Source organism: Marmota flaviventris, chromosome 2, assembly GCF_047511675.1.
Source record: "Marmota flaviventris isolate mMarFla1 chromosome 2, mMarFla1.hap1, whole genome shotgun sequence".
Classification (NCBI taxonomy): Eukaryota; Metazoa; Chordata; class Mammalia; order Rodentia; family Sciuridae; genus Marmota; species Marmota flaviventris.
This window is the reverse complement of record NC_092499.1, coordinates 13,526,083-13,545,008: the sequence shown is the minus strand read 5'-3', so window position 1 is coordinate 13,545,008 and position 18,926 is coordinate 13,526,083. Positions and strand designations below refer to the sequence as shown.

At 46.8% G+C, this 18,926-nt stretch overlaps 1 protein-coding gene across 2 annotated transcripts in view; it reads right to left on the bottom strand.

Annotated features, from left to right (window-relative positions):
* Positions 1-8,024: 8,024 nt before the first annotated feature.
* The window catches only part of Fbln5 (fibulin 5), a 73,900-nt gene continuing 62,998 nt past the window's right edge, over positions 8,025-18,926 (bottom strand). For both annotated transcript variants that reach the window (XM_071606575.1, XM_027931715.2), the window contains 2 exons: positions 15,862-16,057; positions 8,025-8,979 (listed from right to left, as the gene is read on the bottom strand). In XM_071606575.1, coding sequence (XP_071462676.1) covers positions 8,818-8,979; positions 15,862-16,057 — 358 coding nt within the window. In that variant the 3' untranslated portion in view covers positions 8,025-8,817. The remainder of the gene's footprint in view (positions 8,980-15,861; positions 16,058-18,926) is intronic.

Sequence of the window (18,926 nt, the reverse complement as noted above, 5' to 3'; positions counted from 1 at the left end):
TGTTATCCCCACCAACAGAGAAGAAAAGCGACACTCAGAAAACCCAAGGAACCACTCCAGGTCACAAGCTAGTAATTGACAAAGTCGGGACCCAAATCCAGGACTGTTTGACTCTAATCCTAGTGTCCTTTCCACCTCACCAGTTTGGTACATTATGATAGTCAACTGAACCAGAACACAGCTCCCATGACACCTTGAGTGGTGCTCAGCCCTGCCCCATCCTGTGGCATAAACAACGCAGGCATATTTTTTTTGGATTGAGTGATGGCTTTCTGATCTGGGACCCAAGGAAAGAATTGTTAGAGCTGGGATTTTTAATCAGATCAGTGCCTGGAACAGAGTAGAATTTTGAACAATATTTGCTGAGGAGTCAAATGAATGAATGAATACAGGATTCAGAGTTAACACTTTCTGCAGGTTGCAAAGGAAAGGTCTGAGGCTCAGAGAGACCAAGTGACTTGTCCTGGGTCACAGAGCAGAGAGAACTAGAAACAGAGCCACGGATTTCTAAACTTTCAGATGAAGTTCTTCCTTTCCATCACATCACCACAATTCCTCTGGCCAAGAGAGTTTTTCTGATGTATTTAATTAAATACAGTATACTTTGGGGAGAAATGAATGCTAAGCTCCAGTGGAGAGCATTTATTTGCCTAATGGGTTAATTATCAAATGACTGCTGCTTCAAGGAGTGAAGTCACAGCCTGGTTACTGCAATTTTCAGTTTTCATATGAGGCTATGAGTCATTTTTGTTTATCTCAGGATTCTTTCCTCATGTGTGGTACGTGGTGACCACAATCACTGGGGACAGGAGCCACGTCACTCACTCAGGAAGTGATGGACAGACTGGCTGCTAGGGGAGGAAGGAACTCTGCTTTTGTGTGTTCAGTCTAGTAGATCAAAGAAGAGGTCCTACTGACTGTGACGGCCTCATTCTGTGTCCCTCCCACAGCCTGGCACTCTTTAACAGGCCCACATACTAAACAGACAACAAAAAGTAAGATAGCCTAGACCCCCCCCCCACACACACACACACATACACACACACACACACACACACACACACAGAAAACAGCCAAAGGTAGAAGAAAACACTCAGGTGATCAGTAAGAGGGCTCCAGATGTCCAAGCATGCAGAGGTGGGCAGCCTGGACCTCTGCCCTCAGCCATCTCCTGAGGCCCAGGGCTTCCACATTTCCCCACTCCTGTGTAACTCAGCCTCTCTCCTTCAGTACATACTGCTGACCATCATCGAATGCCCTGGACTGGGGGTCTTACAGTCATCTTGACTTTAGCATAGTTTTATTTTTCTTTGTCCAAACTGTGTAATTGAGGTAACACTTAGATGTAAGTGTTAGCTCAACAAAAAAATGAAAATTAAGAAAGAAAAAAGTTTAAAGAAAAAAATTCTTCTTCCCTCACTAGCAAAACTCCTCCCTGAGGTCTTCGGCTCTCCTCCGTGTGTCCCTGGGCTCCTGAATCCTTCACTCCTTATTAGGCTTTGGTGAAATTCTGGCTTCCATGATAAAGTTCAAACTTGGTTAGGTGAATAGAGCCATAAATAATATGGCCTCCGCTAACATCACTCCCTGCCACATACGCACCTCTGTATCCTTGGTTCCCAACCATGTTGGTCTCCCAAGTGTCCTTCCTTACTCCTATGTTTGAGGAAGTCATGCTTTAAGTCACAGCCAAATGTCAACCGCACTGTGAAAAAATGGTGTATGGGTGGAGATGGTTGGTATGGTTTGGATATAGTTTGCTCTTAAACTCATGGAATTTGGTCCCAAGAGTAACAGTGTAAAAAAGCCATGAGCTGTCCAAGGCGTTCTGTTAATGGAGACTTTGCCTTCATAAAGAGATGAACATGGTTCTCAGGGTATGGATTCCCGCAGGAGTGGGTTAGCTATTGCAAGAGTGAGTTGTTATAAAGCAAGACTGCCCTGGTGTTTATCTTTTTTGAAAAGGACAAGGTGTTTCTTGTCCTTCAGATTTTCTGCCACGTTATAACATAGCATGAGGCCCCTACCCCGATGCTGGGGCCTGGTCCGTGGGCTTCCCCACCTCCAGAACCAAAAGGCAAAATCAACTTCCTTCCATATAAACTATTAGTCTTAGGCATTTTGTGATAGCAGCAGAAAATGGACTCAGAGGGTTGCAGAGACGCAGGTTGATCTGCTGCCCGTGAAATCACTAGCATTTGGAATGTGCTAGCATTTGGAAATCTTTTAGATGAATAATTCTGTAATCTGTGGAGAGTGCCAGACTATGTTTCACAAAGAAAGTTAAAGCTTATTTGCTATTGGCAAAGAGACCTGACCTTTGGAAACTGTGCACTGTCTATATTTAACGAACTCCAGTTTTTCCCAGCTTCTACATGAAGATACAGGGACCACATCAAGCCACCAGGCAGCACATCAAGCCACCAGGCAGCACCATGCACTGGGGACAAAGCTGCTAAAATAAAGGAATGCGTTTCTGGAAAGAGTCCTTGGCTCTTGGACAGGGGTGTTGGGATGAAGGCGGTCTCCCTGGGATGCAGAGACGGAACACTCCCTGGTGAGGAATGGCCACCTGCTCTTGAAGACCCACATTCACACAGTTGGATAAGGAGTCTCCCCTTTTGAGCAAGGGTAACAGGAGGAGAACAAGAGAAAAGAATCCACGGTCTTGCTCTGGAGGGGGTGTTCTGGGGACTAGTTCTATGTGCTTGAAAAAGAAAGGAGGAGCTGGAGGGAGAAGAGGAGAAAAGGCTGTGCACTTTGTCCCTTGTACCCAGCTTTGCTCTGGATAAACAGGACCTGCCCTTGACTACCTCTGTCCACCGTCAGGAGGGAGATCAGGTGGGATCTGGGGAGGTGGGTTGGTGCCCAAAGGAAAGAAGACATGTGAGGAGGGAAGGAGGGGGGCGAAGGACTCCCCTTTGTGCCCTTACTCAGAAGTAAAGCTGGATTTCCTGTGTAATCTCACGGGGAAGGGAACAGCCCCCGCTCCATCCTCTTCTCTCTTGCCCCAGCCTCGCTCAGCTTGTTGAAGGACCAAAAAAGCAGGAGCATGGGGCTGAGGGAAATCTGGTAAAAAAAATTAGAACACTCTTGAGGTCATTTCCCTAGAGAGAAGCAGAGCTCTGAAGGGAGTCAGTGTAAAGAACAGGCTCAGTATTTGTGGAACGAGTGACTTCCTGTCCTCTCTGAGAACTGCCCTGTTCTTGTAGTTGCTCCTAGAGAGGTGACTGGCTCCTTTTTGGTGACTTTACTGGCCCCAAATTCTTGAAGTACCTACACCTGTGAGCGCTTTGCTCCTCTAACAATGATGTCAGGGAATTTTTAAAAATAGTCCTGAAGGCCCTAAAAAATAATACATTCTGAAGTTCCAACAGGAAGAAAAAGCAGGAAACAAGGTGGGGGGTCTAGCTCTCCCCAAGTATGCATGAATTCTGAGCTGGAAGGTTCCCCTTGATTGGCAATTTTTTTTTTTTAAGAGAGAGAGAATTTTAATACTTATTTACTTATTTTTTTTAGTTTTCGGCGGACACAACATCTTTGTTTGTATGTGGTGCTGAGGATCGAACCTGGGCCGCACGCATGCCAGGCGCACGCATGTGGCGCTTGAGCCACATCCCCAGCCCGTTTGGTAATGGTTTTACTGAAAGAAGTAGCTTATGATTTGCTAATGCCTTTGCCCTTGAAGCCATGCTATCCGCCTATCGGATTGCTTCTTTGAAAGACCGGGAAGATGCTAAGTGGAAACGCCAGCCTTGGGACAGAAATCTCCATGAGGACTTTTTAAAGGGGGAACTAGAACAAAACTAGACAGGACAAAACAAAAGCATGACATTAGCATCACTGTAAAGAGCTAAGATATTTGCAAATACTGTAGCTTGCCCCCACCACCACTTTTTTTTTTTTTTTTTGGTAAAAATTGTAAGAGCAGAGAATGGAGAACATTCACAAATAGGATAATAACAACCCAAGCTTCCCTTTTAATTATTAATGGTTTGTACATTAAAACTCGGAGGCCTCAAGGCATCTATTTTGAAGCACAGTAGCTATGTGTGATATAAGCCAGTTTTGCAACATTAAATTCATGGAAAGTAAGAATTAGGAAAAGGGTTCTGTGTAGTGGGCCCTCCGTGGGCTGTGTGTGAGCTGTGAGCATTCTGAGCGCATGTGCAGACTGGACTGCCGTTGCTGCTCTGTCTCGGCTGAACACATCCGTGTCCTTTTCACTGCTTTGATCCCACAGCACCTGAGATGGGTGTGACTTGCCAAGATGTCAGTCAATCTGCGGACCACAAGACATCACGAACCTAGACTCAACCCCCTGAAACCTGACCCCTTGCCTCATTTGGGTTGAACTTTCTCCAGTGACTTCCCCTTGGTAAATAGGATGGTTTCTGGCGTGTGTCCTCTCTTGTCTGTCTCTCTTTCTTCCCTTGTGGGAACTGGGGCTGAGGAGCCATCACTGGACCCTAAGAAAAAGGTACTTTCTGTCTGTGTGTGATTATTTCAGGCCAACCCAAATGCACCTGGAGTGACCCTGAATGATTTAGTCGCGTGTCGCGGCAGTTGTGTTGAAGCCAATGCAATTCTCCCCAAATAAAAGTGGAACCAAGCTATCCAGTGGCTCTCTGGCTCTAAACCAATACTGATAATTCATCTGATCTTAATAAATTGGTATCATAGTGATCTTGATGGTCACATCTGGGTACAATCTAGCCCGCCTTCATTTTTAGGATATTGGTCAATAATATTCCAAATTTCTTAAAATAGCGCTGCTGACCACTGCCCATTAACACGTAATTCCCTTCTATGAAAAGATACCAATGTGGCAACTTAACATATCATCAACAGATCTTAATTCTTCTTCTGACACTTATCATCTCACTTTTATAGTTCATTTTCCTGATGGCTGCTGGCTAAGAGTCATTATTCGGAACAATTAGCAAGTTGGAGAGTCTCGCTGGAGGCTGTCGTCTCAAGAAATCTTGCCTCTACACATTTTGCTCTGGAGCCTCTTGGTTATTTTTTTAAAACCTCATCTTTTAGTTCCCCTCAGGGATTCTAATGAAGATATCAGCCATCTGTTAAGTAAAGGGACTAAGGGACTGGAGCACAAAAATATCAACACCAGGAACAATCTGTATATTTGTTTGCAGTTGATAAGCACCAGCTCCAACTGCAAAATAATGAAGAACTTCACTAAATGTTTCACTTTTTGCCCCTAAAAAATGACTTATGTACAAACCATATCCAAAAATAAAGAAAAATTTAACCTGATATTTGTTTTGTGTTTCCTTTAAATTTATTTACTAGTTCTAAGTGGAGGTATCTTACTCTAAATGTCAACATATGTCTAAGAATATTCATGAAAATTTTGGTTGTATAACACGGTTATGTCTTGATCACTATTAACTAAAATAACTATGTTGTATTCCAGTTTTTCTGGGATGCTGCATGAACCTTTGGATAAATGTGCTATTATTGGTGGACTTTGTTCACCTCTCTGAATCTAGCAATGTCTCAACTGAAGATTCTCAACCAAAGCTCTTAGCCCCTTAAGACAAAGACTTTTTTTTTTTTGCAAACAGGATTTCATCTGGCAAGAGAGGAGTAGAGAATAGTCACTCCTTTGTCATGCCATCTCTCTCTGGGTGAACTTCTTGGCTCAGGTTGAACAATTTGTGCACATTACAGTTAACACTCAGGCCACAAAGTATATTCAAACCACTGAAAATGAAGTAATTGGACCTATTTAAATTTTTCACCATCTGGACAAACAACACCCAAGGGCCAAGACTGTTACCTAAGAAAATTTCTAAGTGCATTACCCAAGTCTAAGAGGCAACAGGTAGGTGGATTTTGCGCCAATTAGAAAGTGTTATGATTGGCACATGGCTCTGAAACTCTAAAATTGTGGTTTAATGGAAATGCTGGCTGTTATCCCTCAAGTACATTTCAAGGAATCACAAAACTTTAGAATCAGAAGCGAGTGAATGGAAGTTCTCATCCATGTGGAACTCAGAAGATTAGGTGGTAACACAAGGACTTTTGCAGGTGTCCCAGTTTTTAATCCAGAGCCCCTTCCGCAACAGGCCCCAACATCCTTCAGGCCCTGATGGAACATAACAGACCAGGTTTCTCTTGACAAGGTCTGGCTCAGCTCCTGGGTAGGGCAACACTGACAAGCGACAGGCACAGGTAGTCCAGATATCTACAGGTCCTGGAAATAGCCAGCCCACTAGTTTAAAGCGTAGGAGTCAGAGCAGCAATCTACAATCTTGCAAAAAAAAAAAAAAAAAAATCACATCTGACCCACCTCAAGGGGTGGGTGAAAGGGAATAGCATTTTGGGTTCTGGGAGCCTCTGGAACTGTTTCCTGAATGTTTGGGGTTTGGGCTCACAGTACACACTTTGCCCCAGGCTGTTCTTCCTTAATTTTTAGGCCCAAGTGTATTTTAAGGTAAATTGATCCCACAAGCTTCTGATTCATTTACACTGAACTCACCCGCTGGTGTTTTGAAAGAGCAATCTGAGGTCCAAGAAGCCTTCCAAGCCTGCTTCAGGAAGGCTCTCTGTGTCCTTTTTCTTAGAAGTAAGAAGCCACATTTGAACGTTAACGAGTAAAAATGCAAGCCCTAGGGACATGGGTCTGGTTCCAAATGTGGCACCTCAGAAACCAATGGGTTCCTCAAACCACCAAGACAAATCTTTCTGGCCTTCTTTGTCAGAAGGGACAGGAACCAACCCCTGGGCCACGTGGAGATGCTCTCTGGCTGCAGAGCTCCCAGAAGCCTCTGCATCTCCACCCCAGCTAACACCTCAGTCTCCCCACACAGGGGTGCCCCCAGCCAGCTAGTAGTGCCTTCCGGCCTTTGCCCTGCAGAGAGCCCAACTGAGGCCATGTGCTGGAAAGTCTAAAGAAATTTGTCCCTTTTCTCCAAGCTTCTAAACTTGGGCACCATCTGTGTGAGTATTACTGTTAGCATCACCTTAGGCTGAGCCTGACTGGAGCAGCACCACAGGCAGGTTTAGGTGTGCTTAAAAAAAAAAAAAAAAAACAACGACAACCAGAGCCATAAGTGAGGTTAGGTGTGTGGTGGGGGTGGGGACACACTCTGGGTGAGGAAGGCGGGCCTGCAGCTGCTGAGCTGCTGTGAGGAGCTGAACCTGCTGTCTCCCCTCACTGAAGCACTTGATGACTAAGGGATGGACTCCTGAATTGCCTACTAGCCCTGGGTCTGGAGCTCAGTTTCTGGCACTGTGGAGGCCTGTAATGAATACACTGCCAACCCATAGGATGGCAGCATCCAGACTCAGCCTTGGCTACCAAGGAGCCTCCAGTCCATTCCTGGGATGGGCCATGAAGACAGTTGCCCCAACCTGTTATCCAACCTGTGCCTGTTGCTATTGATGCTCTTTGCCCTGGCCCTGGGGTTCCAAGGCTTGAGGGAAATCCAGAGTCCCTGGTCGCGGGAAGCGTGATGAATCCTACAGGAACTGCAAAGATGCTGAGAGATGGTGGCTGGGACTTGGGCCACATTTGTCCACTTTACTTTATAGCGGTTCTAACAATACATTCTCAACTCTGACTATTCATTAGAGTTTAAAAAACTTCAGATGCCTGTGCCTTACCTAAGACCAGCAACATTAAATTCTCTGGGGTGAGTCACAGGGAATTGGGTTTTTCTTCAAAGTTCCACCATTATCCTTCTTTGTAGCATGGTTGAGGGCCACTAGTTTAAAGTGACTTGAGTACATTACTGTCTTGGAAGGGTACCCCAAATAGTCCACATAACAGCAACCGTCAGTGGTTTTTCAATTGCATCAAACAGGACTCGGGTTGATGCTTGCTCCTAGTTTCTCTACAGCCCCCATTTCACTGGCTCCTTCTGTCAACTTGCCCCAGTCACAGCACACAATAAATAGGTACAAACAGAACAGAACCCACCCCAAGTGCTGAATAATCCTTAGTATCAAATGAGCCAAACACCAGATCTCTTCAAATATTTAATCATTTTGGAGACTTCTGTCTTCTAACCCAGTTAGGTCAAAATTCTAAAGAAAGCATGATTAAGGGGTCCTTAAAAATAAAACAAAACAAACAAAACAGAAAAATAAAAACAACACTGGCTGATGTGGACAGGAGGCCGGGATTGGGAAGACAGAACATAGTATGTGTTTGAGGTCTTTTGTAGGAATTCTACCTCTTATTAAAAAAAAATACTCAAAATGAACAAGAAAGAATTAAACAGTTATACAAATTTAAGGACAACTAAAACTTCTTTTATGGCTGAAAATACCAGACGTGGTTTTGAAATAGACTCTTTAAAAGCCCTTAGATCCTGCTGTGGTTTGTTTCCATAGCCTTCTCAGGACATGCAAAAAGCAAACTAGCTATACCCAGCGTCCCCACAAGCTCTCTCAGGCCCTTGGCAAAGCAGCAATGCAGCAAGAGAAGGAAGGAAGGAACGGAAGAGGGAAGAGAAGCTGTTCACAGTCTTCGAACATAGACTCAGACCCCAACCTAATCTAGTTTCTTTGAAAAAGATGGAAATCAACGGAAGGCCTTGAAGAATCACCAATGACCTCACATCAGGGGGCCAATGAGAATGCGTTTCAATAACTGCATCATAGGAAGAGGGGTGGGATGCCCTTCTGAGTGACAGGTCTGCAATAGGACTCGGGGAGCCAACTCCTCTGGGAAACGTTCAGCAGGAAAGGTGCAACGTTGCTCGCTCTCGTTCTTTCTCCTGTTTCCTCTCTTCCCCTGTCCCTTGGTGCTGGTGAGAGGCAGTGTCAGAGGCTGCAGCCCTGGGCTCAGAAGGGGTACTGTGACACATAAATCCGCAGTCGGATCACAGAGCTGCCTCTGAAGTTGATGACGGTGTTGACAGTGATCATCTCCAAGTCCAGCTGTATGTCTCGGGGCCCTTTGATGGGGCGTGTCATCACCAGGGTGGCACTGATGGGGCCCGTTTGCTGTAGACAGACCAGGGGACACTAGTTAGAAAAGGTATGATATAAGCAGAAGGCCAGCTAGTGGCTCTGCAGCCTGAAGCAGGGTGCTTCCCCCTTGCCCACGTCAACAACCTGATGACCTCAGTGCCATGCCTATCCCCAGCTTTGCCCATTCTCTACCTGGCTCTTCAGATCTCACCTAAAGGTCACTTCCTAAGAGGAGTTTTCCTGATTCCCCAGTCTAAGTCTGGTCCCCCAGCTGCATAAGATGGAGACATTTGTTACTGAGTGTATTTGTGCACGCTAGCTCCTTGGTCCATGTCTGATGTCTAAACCCCGCTAGACACCGAGAACCCCCTCAGAGCTCAACATGTGCCTTGAACACAGCAGGTGTTCAGAAAACACAGTCTTCTGTATCTGTGGGTTTGTATCCTTGGATTCAATCAACCACGGACCAAGAGTATTCAGAAAAAATTCTCTGCATCTGTATTGAACATGTATAGATATTTTTCCTTCTCATTTTCCCCTAAACAATACAGTATAGAGATTACTTACATAGCATTTGCATTCTATCCTACATTATAAGTCATCTACGTGTGATTTAAAGTATATGGGAGGATGGGGCTGGGGCTGAGGCTCAGCGATAGAGCACTCGCCTAGTACATGTGAGGCCCTGGGTTCGATCTTCAGCACCACATAACAATAAATAAATAGAATAAAGGTATTGTGTCCAACTACAACTAAAAGATAAATATTTTTTTTAAAAATAAAGTATTCGGGAGGATGAACATCAGTGGATTTTGGTATCCTGAGGGTCCTGGAACCAGCTCCTTGCAGATACCAAGGCATGAGCTATCACTTGAGTGAATGAACAAATCATTGACTGAACTTCCTGCAAGACTTAGGGACGTCACTTCATCTCTCTGGAACTCATTCTAAAATGAGGGCACAGACCAGGTCAATAATTTCCAAACAAATGGGATCAAAAGCACCTAAGATACTTTTTAAAATTAACACCTGTTCCAGGGGCCCAGTCTAAGACTTTCTAGCTCAGCATACTTTTAGGTAAAGCACTGGAAAAGTGAAATTTGTGAAGAGCTCACATCTAGATACCATGAAGTTTCATGAGCCTACTACTGAGCCTATTACTGAGATTCTAATAATTTCATGTGAATTTTTCTCCTCCATGGAATTTTTCTTTTCTAGAACTTTCAAGGAAGGAGGGTGAGAGGACTGAAGTCAGTTGAGTACCTACCATGTCTGAGGCACTCTTCCAGTTACTTTTATATACATGGGTTTATTTTATCCTCATCAAATCCCTAAAAGGCCTTGCTATTCCAAGTGTGCCCCTGCACCAGCTATACTAGTTTCACTGGTGTGTGTGTGGTGGTGGTGGTGGTGGTAGGGGTATTAGAAATGCAGAATCTCAGGTTCCACCTAAGATTTACTGAGCCAGAAACAGTAGCTTAACATAATCCCCAACTGATTTGTGTGGACATTAACAATCTTTAAAGTGCTGACCTAAAGCATGGGATCTAGCTGGGACATTGGCTGCCCTTGTCTAGGGTCTGTTCTAAAGGTGTGTCTCATTACTTCCCTAATTTGAAAATAAGCAAACTGGGGTCCAGTGAGTTTCAGTAATTGCCTAGGGTCATCCAGCTAGTCGGGAGCAGAGCTGAGGTTTTGCTGTTTGACCTAAACCTCAGCCATTTTCCCCTTATCAGAAGAGACTGTGCGTTTTACTTCTTCCCCCCCAGCACTGCCCTAAATGAGAGATGCTCAGGGTCAGTGTACTGAACAGATGTAGGGCATCTGTAGAGGAAATAGCGTGAGAGAGAACAGGGACAGACTGGACAGTCACTTCCCAGGAGCTGCAGAATCCAGTCCTGAGCCCAGAAAACGAAAGCAGCAGGATCTGTAAATCAATCACCTTGGCTTGTGTAAAGCCACACCAGGCATTTTGTTTTCTGTCTCTGTAAAGGGAGGGCTCCCCATAAAGTTCTGAACATCCCTCAAGGGCTGCCGCAGGTAATAACAAGGGCAGGGCTGGCTGACAGGTGCAGGCCAGGTCCTGGGGCCTCCCTGTCCGCTGGGAGACAGCAGCTGTGCGACCATGCAATTTCCTCTTGGCATTGACGTTCTGTGTTCCCGTCAGTGTTCACGTAATTAGCAGCCTCTTGAGAAGAAGATCCCTTGGACTTCCTTGTCCGTCCTTGCAACACCTCAGCGCCCTGGGCTAGTTAGGACTAGAGGGTACAGCCACACAGGGAAATGCCCGAGGCATTTATATACACAAACATCTCGCCAGTTTTCACTGTTTGCATGAACAAAGGCCAAGGGCTGAGGACCCTGGGCAGCTCTCTGGAGGGTGATTGGCAGAGACAAAGGTCCGGAAAGGCAGACAGAGAACATGGAAACTTGCAAGTTGTTCCTTTGGGCTTTCCCGGTAAATGTCTCCAGAGAGGGAAAGAATCCTAGACTCTCCCACTTGGAAGGAACCTTAGAGGCAGGTCAGTGAGCCCAATCTCTGCCTGGGTCACAGCTATAGCATCCTGGGAAAGGCTTGCCCATAAGCAAGCACCTGTCAGAGAGCTGAGGATGGTCACCTTAGGGCAGAGTGTGGCCATTAATGAAACAGGACTTCCTCAAGACCCTCCCAGATCACTGGTGGCCTTGGAGGTCAATGGTTCAAAATGATGCTGACACGATGCCAGGCATTTGGTGCAAGCTTTTACACATTTCTTACTTATTCCCTGTGAGTATGTAATAAGTAATTAAGTTAAGAACAGCATAAGGTCACAAAAATAGTGCATGGTACTAGAGTATCTTGATTCCAAAGCCAGGCTCCTGATGGCTAAGCTCTACGATAAGGTCTCAGTGCCCCTGCTTTTCCTCAGCAGCCCATGGCACTTACTTGATTTGCGAATCACCCCTTTGCATCGTGTGTGCCCCACATTCTGTTTGTTTCTAACTAAACTCTGCATAGTGGTGCCAAATAAATGACAGTGATAGACATATGCATGTGAACGCTGGCGGAGGTGTCTGGGATGGGGGTAAGCTGCGGACAGCCCACCTGACACCTGTCTTCCTGGCTGCCCTGCACACAGTCAGGTGTGCTCAGAATCAACTTGCAGGATGGCATTGTCCAACACGTGGCAGGCAGTTGGGCAGCAAGTCAGCTTCCTTTGGCCCTGCCACCTGATCCAGGTGTGTCAGGATGTAAACACACTTGGCGCAGTCTGAATCCCATGATTATGCTCCTTCTCCTGGCCCTAATCATGTCCCCAAGTCACCTGGTGAAAGCCAATCATCAATCCTCTGCCCAGAGCTCAGTGTGAGACAGAGTGCCAACAGGGCTTCTGAAAAGGGTGTGTGGGATATGCATGTGCATGTGTATGCTTGTGTGTGCACACGTGTTTGCAAGTGGATGTGTGTGTGCAAGCAGGTGGGGGGCTTTGTGGTTTGCCTGCTGGGTGACATGATGTTCCTCTCGAGCACTTAGAATGAATCTCAGGGTGACAGGCCCTGAATGGCTAACCAGCCCAACCTGCCACGTGATGCCCCCCATACCCTGGGTAGCATGCCCAACCTGTCCAGAGCCCAGGAGCTCCCAACCTCCTAACGACAGGCACAACAGTAGTAGTGCTGGTAACAACAGCATCTACACAATAGTATCTAATATTTGTTGATTGTTTTCTATTGTTGCTATAGACTTTTTCTTGTTATCTGCTGAGAGCTCAAAGCTAGAAGAGCAGATTAAAATATACCACATTCTAGAGAGAAACATAAAGGCCATGTATAAATGTTGCCCACCAGGGTACACTGATACTTCATCACCTCTACCAAGGAAAATCTGTGTGGGACACAGTGCCAGAGAGGGGAGCTGAGAGGCCTGGGGTGGCAAGTGGTCAACCAGAGGTCCTGGTGCCCACTTCATGAACTGGTCACTGTGACATCCTTAGGCAAACCTCCAAAAAACTCACAAGGCCATCCATCCTGTGAAAGCAAGAGCATTTGGGTGTCTGGATGCAATGACAATAATCAAGTTGACCCTGGCCCTCCTGACCTTGCCTCTTCTCCCAGCACCCTGCCCCCTAACCCTGAAGGAACCAGAATCCACGCTGTCCTTGCTGGGAGGAAAAGAGGAAGGCTGTACAGAGACCAACCACACTTGCCCCTGCTCTGAGCCAGTGGCAGGGAGAAACTGTACACTAGATGGGAGGTGGGAGGCCGGAATTTCCACCTAAACCAGCAGTGACCTTTGACAAGAGAGAAGGGACAATCCTGCGGTGACTGTGCCTGTGAATCCTGGAGGAGCGAGCTGAGACTCACCCAGGCGTGCTCAGGCTCGAGGCAGCGGGGAGAGGAGGAGGAAGTTCTGGCCTTTTTACCCCTGCCACTTATTTGACGAAAGTCATCCTGCGTTCCAGGCACTGCGCAAAGTGGGTGACCTCATCTAATCCTAAGGTAAATATCGTTATGATCTCTCTCCAGATGAGGAAATTGAGACCCAGACAGGTTAGGTAACCATGGTTGGGATAAATGGGAGAACACAGAGCACAGTGGGTCAGCCTGGCCTCGGAGTTCACAGTAAATGCTTGAGTGGCCTCCTGGAGGGTCCTGCAGCTCGGGACAGCCTGGACCCTTGGAAGGCCAGCCTTACCTGGCCAATTTCTCTCTTCCTGCTCCCATGCCCCATGACTTCCCAGGGCCCCACCCTATGCCTCTTTTCTCTTCCCAGGAATAATCTTGGGAACTTTCAGGCCAGGAGCCACCTCCCCCATCCATAGGATGTGGCAGGCCCATGTCCCTTTGTCCCCTCCTTGTCTCCTCACATGTCTTCTTTTTTTTTTTTTTTTTGTGGAGCTGGGGATTGAACCCAGGGCTTTGCGCATGCAAGGCAAGCACTCTACCAACTAAGCTATATCACCAGCCCATCCTCACATGTCTCCTGTATAAATAAATACTAAAGCGATAGGGCCCTTCTCAGCATTCTCACAGAGCACACAAGCCATGCCCAGATCCAAGCTCTGAGCTTCCAGGGTTCCCCCGCTGCTGTGACACTCTGGGCACTGGAGGAAGTTTCCAGGAAGGGGATTTTCCTCTGTCCACCTCAGCTATAGGACAGTCTCTTTCCCCCATCACTGGCACCCCTCTCAAGTCAGTCACCGCAGGGACTATTTGGGTCCAGGGGGATTCTAGTGGATGGTGTCTGGGTGAGTGCCATCTTGCCTAGACAAGGCCTCCTCTGCACATCTCCTGCCCTGCTCAGGGTTGGGGCAACCTTACGCAGGAGGTACCAGTGAGGGTATTTTAAATCTCTAATGGGGGCATCTTTTCATCCTATGATTGGGACCTGCTGTGTCTGTCCGGATGAAAGAGGCTGATGGGGAAAGGCTGGAGGTGGGCTGGGCTCACCTCAAGACAACGGCCAGTCCAGAGGCTCCACAGTGTTTCCACAAGTGCTTATGGGCTTGGGGAAAGGGCAGACATACACTCAGTGCCACCTTCTTCATCTTCTAGAAGGTCCTTTACCTTCACCATTCCAACTTCTTCCAGAGCCCCTGACTGCTATTTTGGTCTACAGAGCCAGGTCTATCCCAGCTCCATGGGTCACCTACTCACACATGACCTGGCTCTGTCTGGGTCTTACTAAAGGTATGTTTGTGAGGATCCTCCATCCTTGGGGCCTTTTCTAATCTGTTCTTTCCACTGCCGTTGAACTTCCAGAAGTAAAGATGGAAAGATACTGCCAGGGGTGGGGAGAAGAGGCTTTGAGGTCAGAGATGTGATTCTTTTATAGGCCCCTGGGTTGGTCTCTGGTGCAAATGGGTGAACTTCCATGGGCCTTCTGTGTGGAACTCCCCCCAGTGACCCTGGAGGACAATATATAGTTAGAATCTGCTAGAAATACTCCTGGGTGTGGTGGGCTGAATCATGGCCTCCAGATAGTCAGGTCTTGATTCTTGGAAATGATAAATGTTTTCTTACAAGGAAAAAGAGACTTTGCAGATGTTATTAAGGATCAGAACACAGGGAGATTATCCTGGATTATCTGGATGGGCCCTAAATCCAATCATAAGTGTTCCTATAAGAGGGCAGCAGATGGAGATTTGCTAAGTGCAGAAGAGGAAGAAATGGGTTCTCCTTTGGTGCTTCCAGAGGGAGCAAAGTCCTGCCAACTCCTCGATTTCAGCTCAGTAAAATGGATTTCAGACATTTGGCTTCCAAAACTCTGAGACCATAAATTTCCATTGTCTTAAAACACCAGGTTGTGGCAATTTGTTACAGTAGCCATTGGAAACGAATACATGGGGTATCTCTTACTATCTTCTGAAACAGATCCTCTGGAGGGGAAGCTGTGGAATCTGCTTTTTGGACAAGTACCCAAATTCACACCAAAAAAATGACAAACATTTAACTAGTTATCTCTAAAGAAGCACAATCACTGCAGGGGTCATGGGAGACAAAGCTCAACAATATAAATGGTATGGTGTTGCACAGATGCAATTTATAAAAAAATAAACATCCTTTAGACTGATGTCCTCAGTCTCTAGAAGTACACAGAAGGTACTTAAGAAATATTTGTCAAATGGGTGGGTGGAGAAATGGAGGTATGACTGTCTCTCCTGCAGAATTTTAGGAGAAAAGAGACTAAGATTGCATCTTGGTCAACTTCTTGGTTCACGGACAAGGACCGTAGGGCTCATGGAAGAGATCATCTTTCTCAAGGCCAGGTAGAAAGTGGTGGAAACAGGAGCTTGCACTCCTGAGTTCCACTACCCTCTTCACACCCGTCCCTTCTAGCCGCACTCTTACCTGTTCCCATGAAATACACCGCTAGGCGAGACAACACAAGGCCATTGCTAAAGATGGTGACTGCCGCTCACCACTCCCTCTTACCCGCATATAGAATTCTCGACCTTCATTCCCAGACTTGATCTGGAAAATGTAATAGGCCCCAGGGTAGCGGGTCGTTGCTTGCATCTGGAAGATGTCAGCAGGAACGGAGCGTCCTGACACCACATCCATGTCTCGGAACAAGATGGTAAAGGGCTGGTCTCTGCAGCCAGGATTCTCAGCAGGACACATACAGCGGCTGCAGGGAAGAGAAAAGTGTGAGAACTGGATGAATCCTTTCCAGGTGCTGGTTGTGTCTACTGAGGACACTGAAAATGAAGCCACCGTGTTTTTTACCACTAAATGGCGGAACTGGATAATGTCTCTACCCCTGGCTCTAGTCTAAGGCTGCTCCAGCATGTAGCTGTGCTCTGGTTCCTTGAGAATAGCGGCTCTGGCCATCGGATAGTCTGACTATTATGGGATATAAATTAGCTCTCTGGTTCTCAGAACGCGGGATGGTTCTGAGAACCATCTGATGGTCACGGAGTCCTTTACCTCCCAGCCGAGATGCTCATTAATACATTTTAAAGCTGCAGATGATGTTGGATTGACAGGTGTCAAGGGTCCTTTCACACTCCACTGCACTAGGACCAGTCCATGTGGAATACAATTGGATCTTGTCACTCGATAAACAAGACCTCAGAACTTAACTATTTTCAATACATGATATTAGACTTTGGAAATCCAATGATAAATAAGATTTTGACCTCAAGTAGTTTACCTTCTAATAAAAGAAACAAATCATAAACATAAATATCTCTAATACAAAGTGACTAATTTAAAACACTAGTAGTAATATGTCCTAATATAAAATTAGTGACTTTTATTAACAAAGGTATATAGACACCCCTTGATTAACCCCTTAGCTCCCCTCTTCCATCTCTCACCTCATTCTTTTCTTAAAATTTTTTAGTTGTTGATGGACACAATACCTTTATTTAATTTATTTTTAATGCGGTGCTGAGGAATGAACCCAGTGCCTCACACGTGCTAGGCAAGTGCTCTCCCTGTCTCACCTGTGCCTCTGGGATGGCCTTTTAACAGGTGCCCTTTGCCAATCATAAATCAGATTAGGTCTTCCTCATCTTCCTCTTCTGTGGCCACCCATTGCCACTAAACACCCATTTAGCCTCTGTGACCCCATAGGGTCCAGCTTCTGCCATTCTTCTGATCTCCTCTAGGGCCACTGTCTACAGGACTCACTGGGCTGCAGTGACTTGGACCTTTCCCATCCCAGTAGGCACAGAGGTGGCTCTTGCCCTGCAGCCCTAGCACATGCTGTTCCCTCTGCTCTTCCACTCTGTTTAGCTAATGTGGACTCACCCTTCCGGCTCAGCCCAGGGGACATTTCCTCACAGGGCCTGTGGATTCCTAGGTCTGGGCCAGATCCAACCTACTTTCTTTCTGTAAGTTTCCTTTTGGTTGTTGTTGTTGTTGATAAAACCCACCCAAACCTACTTATGTGACAATTTATTTAACATCTCTCTCCTCGGACTCTAAGCCCCCAAAACCCACAGCACCTAGCACACAAGAGCCCACCAAGGGTTAACGAGCAAGTATGTACAAAGAGTTTTTAAAGTATTATTTTTTTTAAAGCTGCATCAAAATTGCCAAATCAAAATGTCCCCGGTGCCAAAAGGGCCACATTAAAATGTCACATGTCATGTAGAAAATAATTGTTTCCTACAAGAGATTTGGAGGAGGGAATGATGGCTCCCAGCTGAGGAGGATCACAAACAGCTGGGAGAGGGGCCTCTGAGCAGCCATCTGAAGGTGTGGATCTGGCCACGCAGAGACGGGGGGGGGGGGGATGCCTTCCACATGGCGGGACCTGCGGGCACACAGGCAGCGAGGCTGGACGTGTTGGGTGTGGGCTACACGGTAAGCGCAGGTCCTAGTGTACCTGGCACAGGACACCTGGGCAGGAAAGAAGCTGGCAGGGCCGGCTGGCAGGCTGGGCAGAGGGAGGTATCAGCATCGTGGCTAAAACTTCACCGACAACACCGGCTTGTGCTGCCTGTACCTGTATCTGTCCCTGGCCATAGTCAAACCAGCGAAACCAGGAGCAGAAGTGGGCAAGAGCCAGGAGCAGAAGTGGGCAAGAGCCGTCAGAAGCTCTAATCAACTACCAAGGGCTCTTGACCCAGCAGTCGGAACGCTCTGTTCTAAAGGGTTGCTTAGAAGCAGGGCTCTAGGGAACAGGCAAGGACACCTCTGAAGGACCTGCCTGTCCTGGCTTTGTCCTCTCCTCTGCCCATTTTTTATTCCAGGGGAAGCATCCATGTAAGCTGTGGGTTCCTGTCCTAGATGCCACATTTCTGGAGACAGAGGGCAGGATGGTGTGACTAGTCCAACCCTTGATCTGCAGGGTAAGGGATTGGAGTTCTCATGGGTAGAAACTGTAGCTGAATGGAAGAGCAAAGAGCAAAAGATGTATAAGCACATGTATGTGTGTGGCGGGGGACTTAGGCTGAGGATCCCTCCTAAAAGAAAAAGAAATGGAATTCACAGGATATCAGGGCAGGGAAACACGGTCGGGTGTGTTCATCTTGTTGAAGCTGTCTTTCTTTAGTTGTCTCCTCGACACTAATGTTTACCATCTGGTGATTTAGTAATGTGCTGACCATTATGACATCAGAAACTTAAGTAGACAAGCAAAGAACTCTCTAGAAAATTTTCCTGCACCTCACTACTCATAGAGCAAGTCCCAGGAGCAGGAAGCCTTTGTTTTTCCTGGAAACTTCTCTGAAAGGCAGAATCATGGGCCCCACCCGAAACCCACCGCATCTGAACCTGCACCTGACAGGATCCCCAGGGGAGGCTTCTTCGAGCTGCATTTGAGAAGCCCTGAAAGTCCTGTGTTTCCAGAACAGTCATGAAAGGGAAAAGGAATTCATGAACCCCGCCTGTCTGCTTGGTTAGCTTTCTAGAGAATCTTCACATAGCTCTGGCACGAGTCGGGGACCGGTAGAGAACAGTGTTGTGTGTGCACACACATGTGCATACACATGCCCACACAAGTGCATAGGGCAGGCAGTGGCCCAGGTCTTGTGATGCCCCGGCCA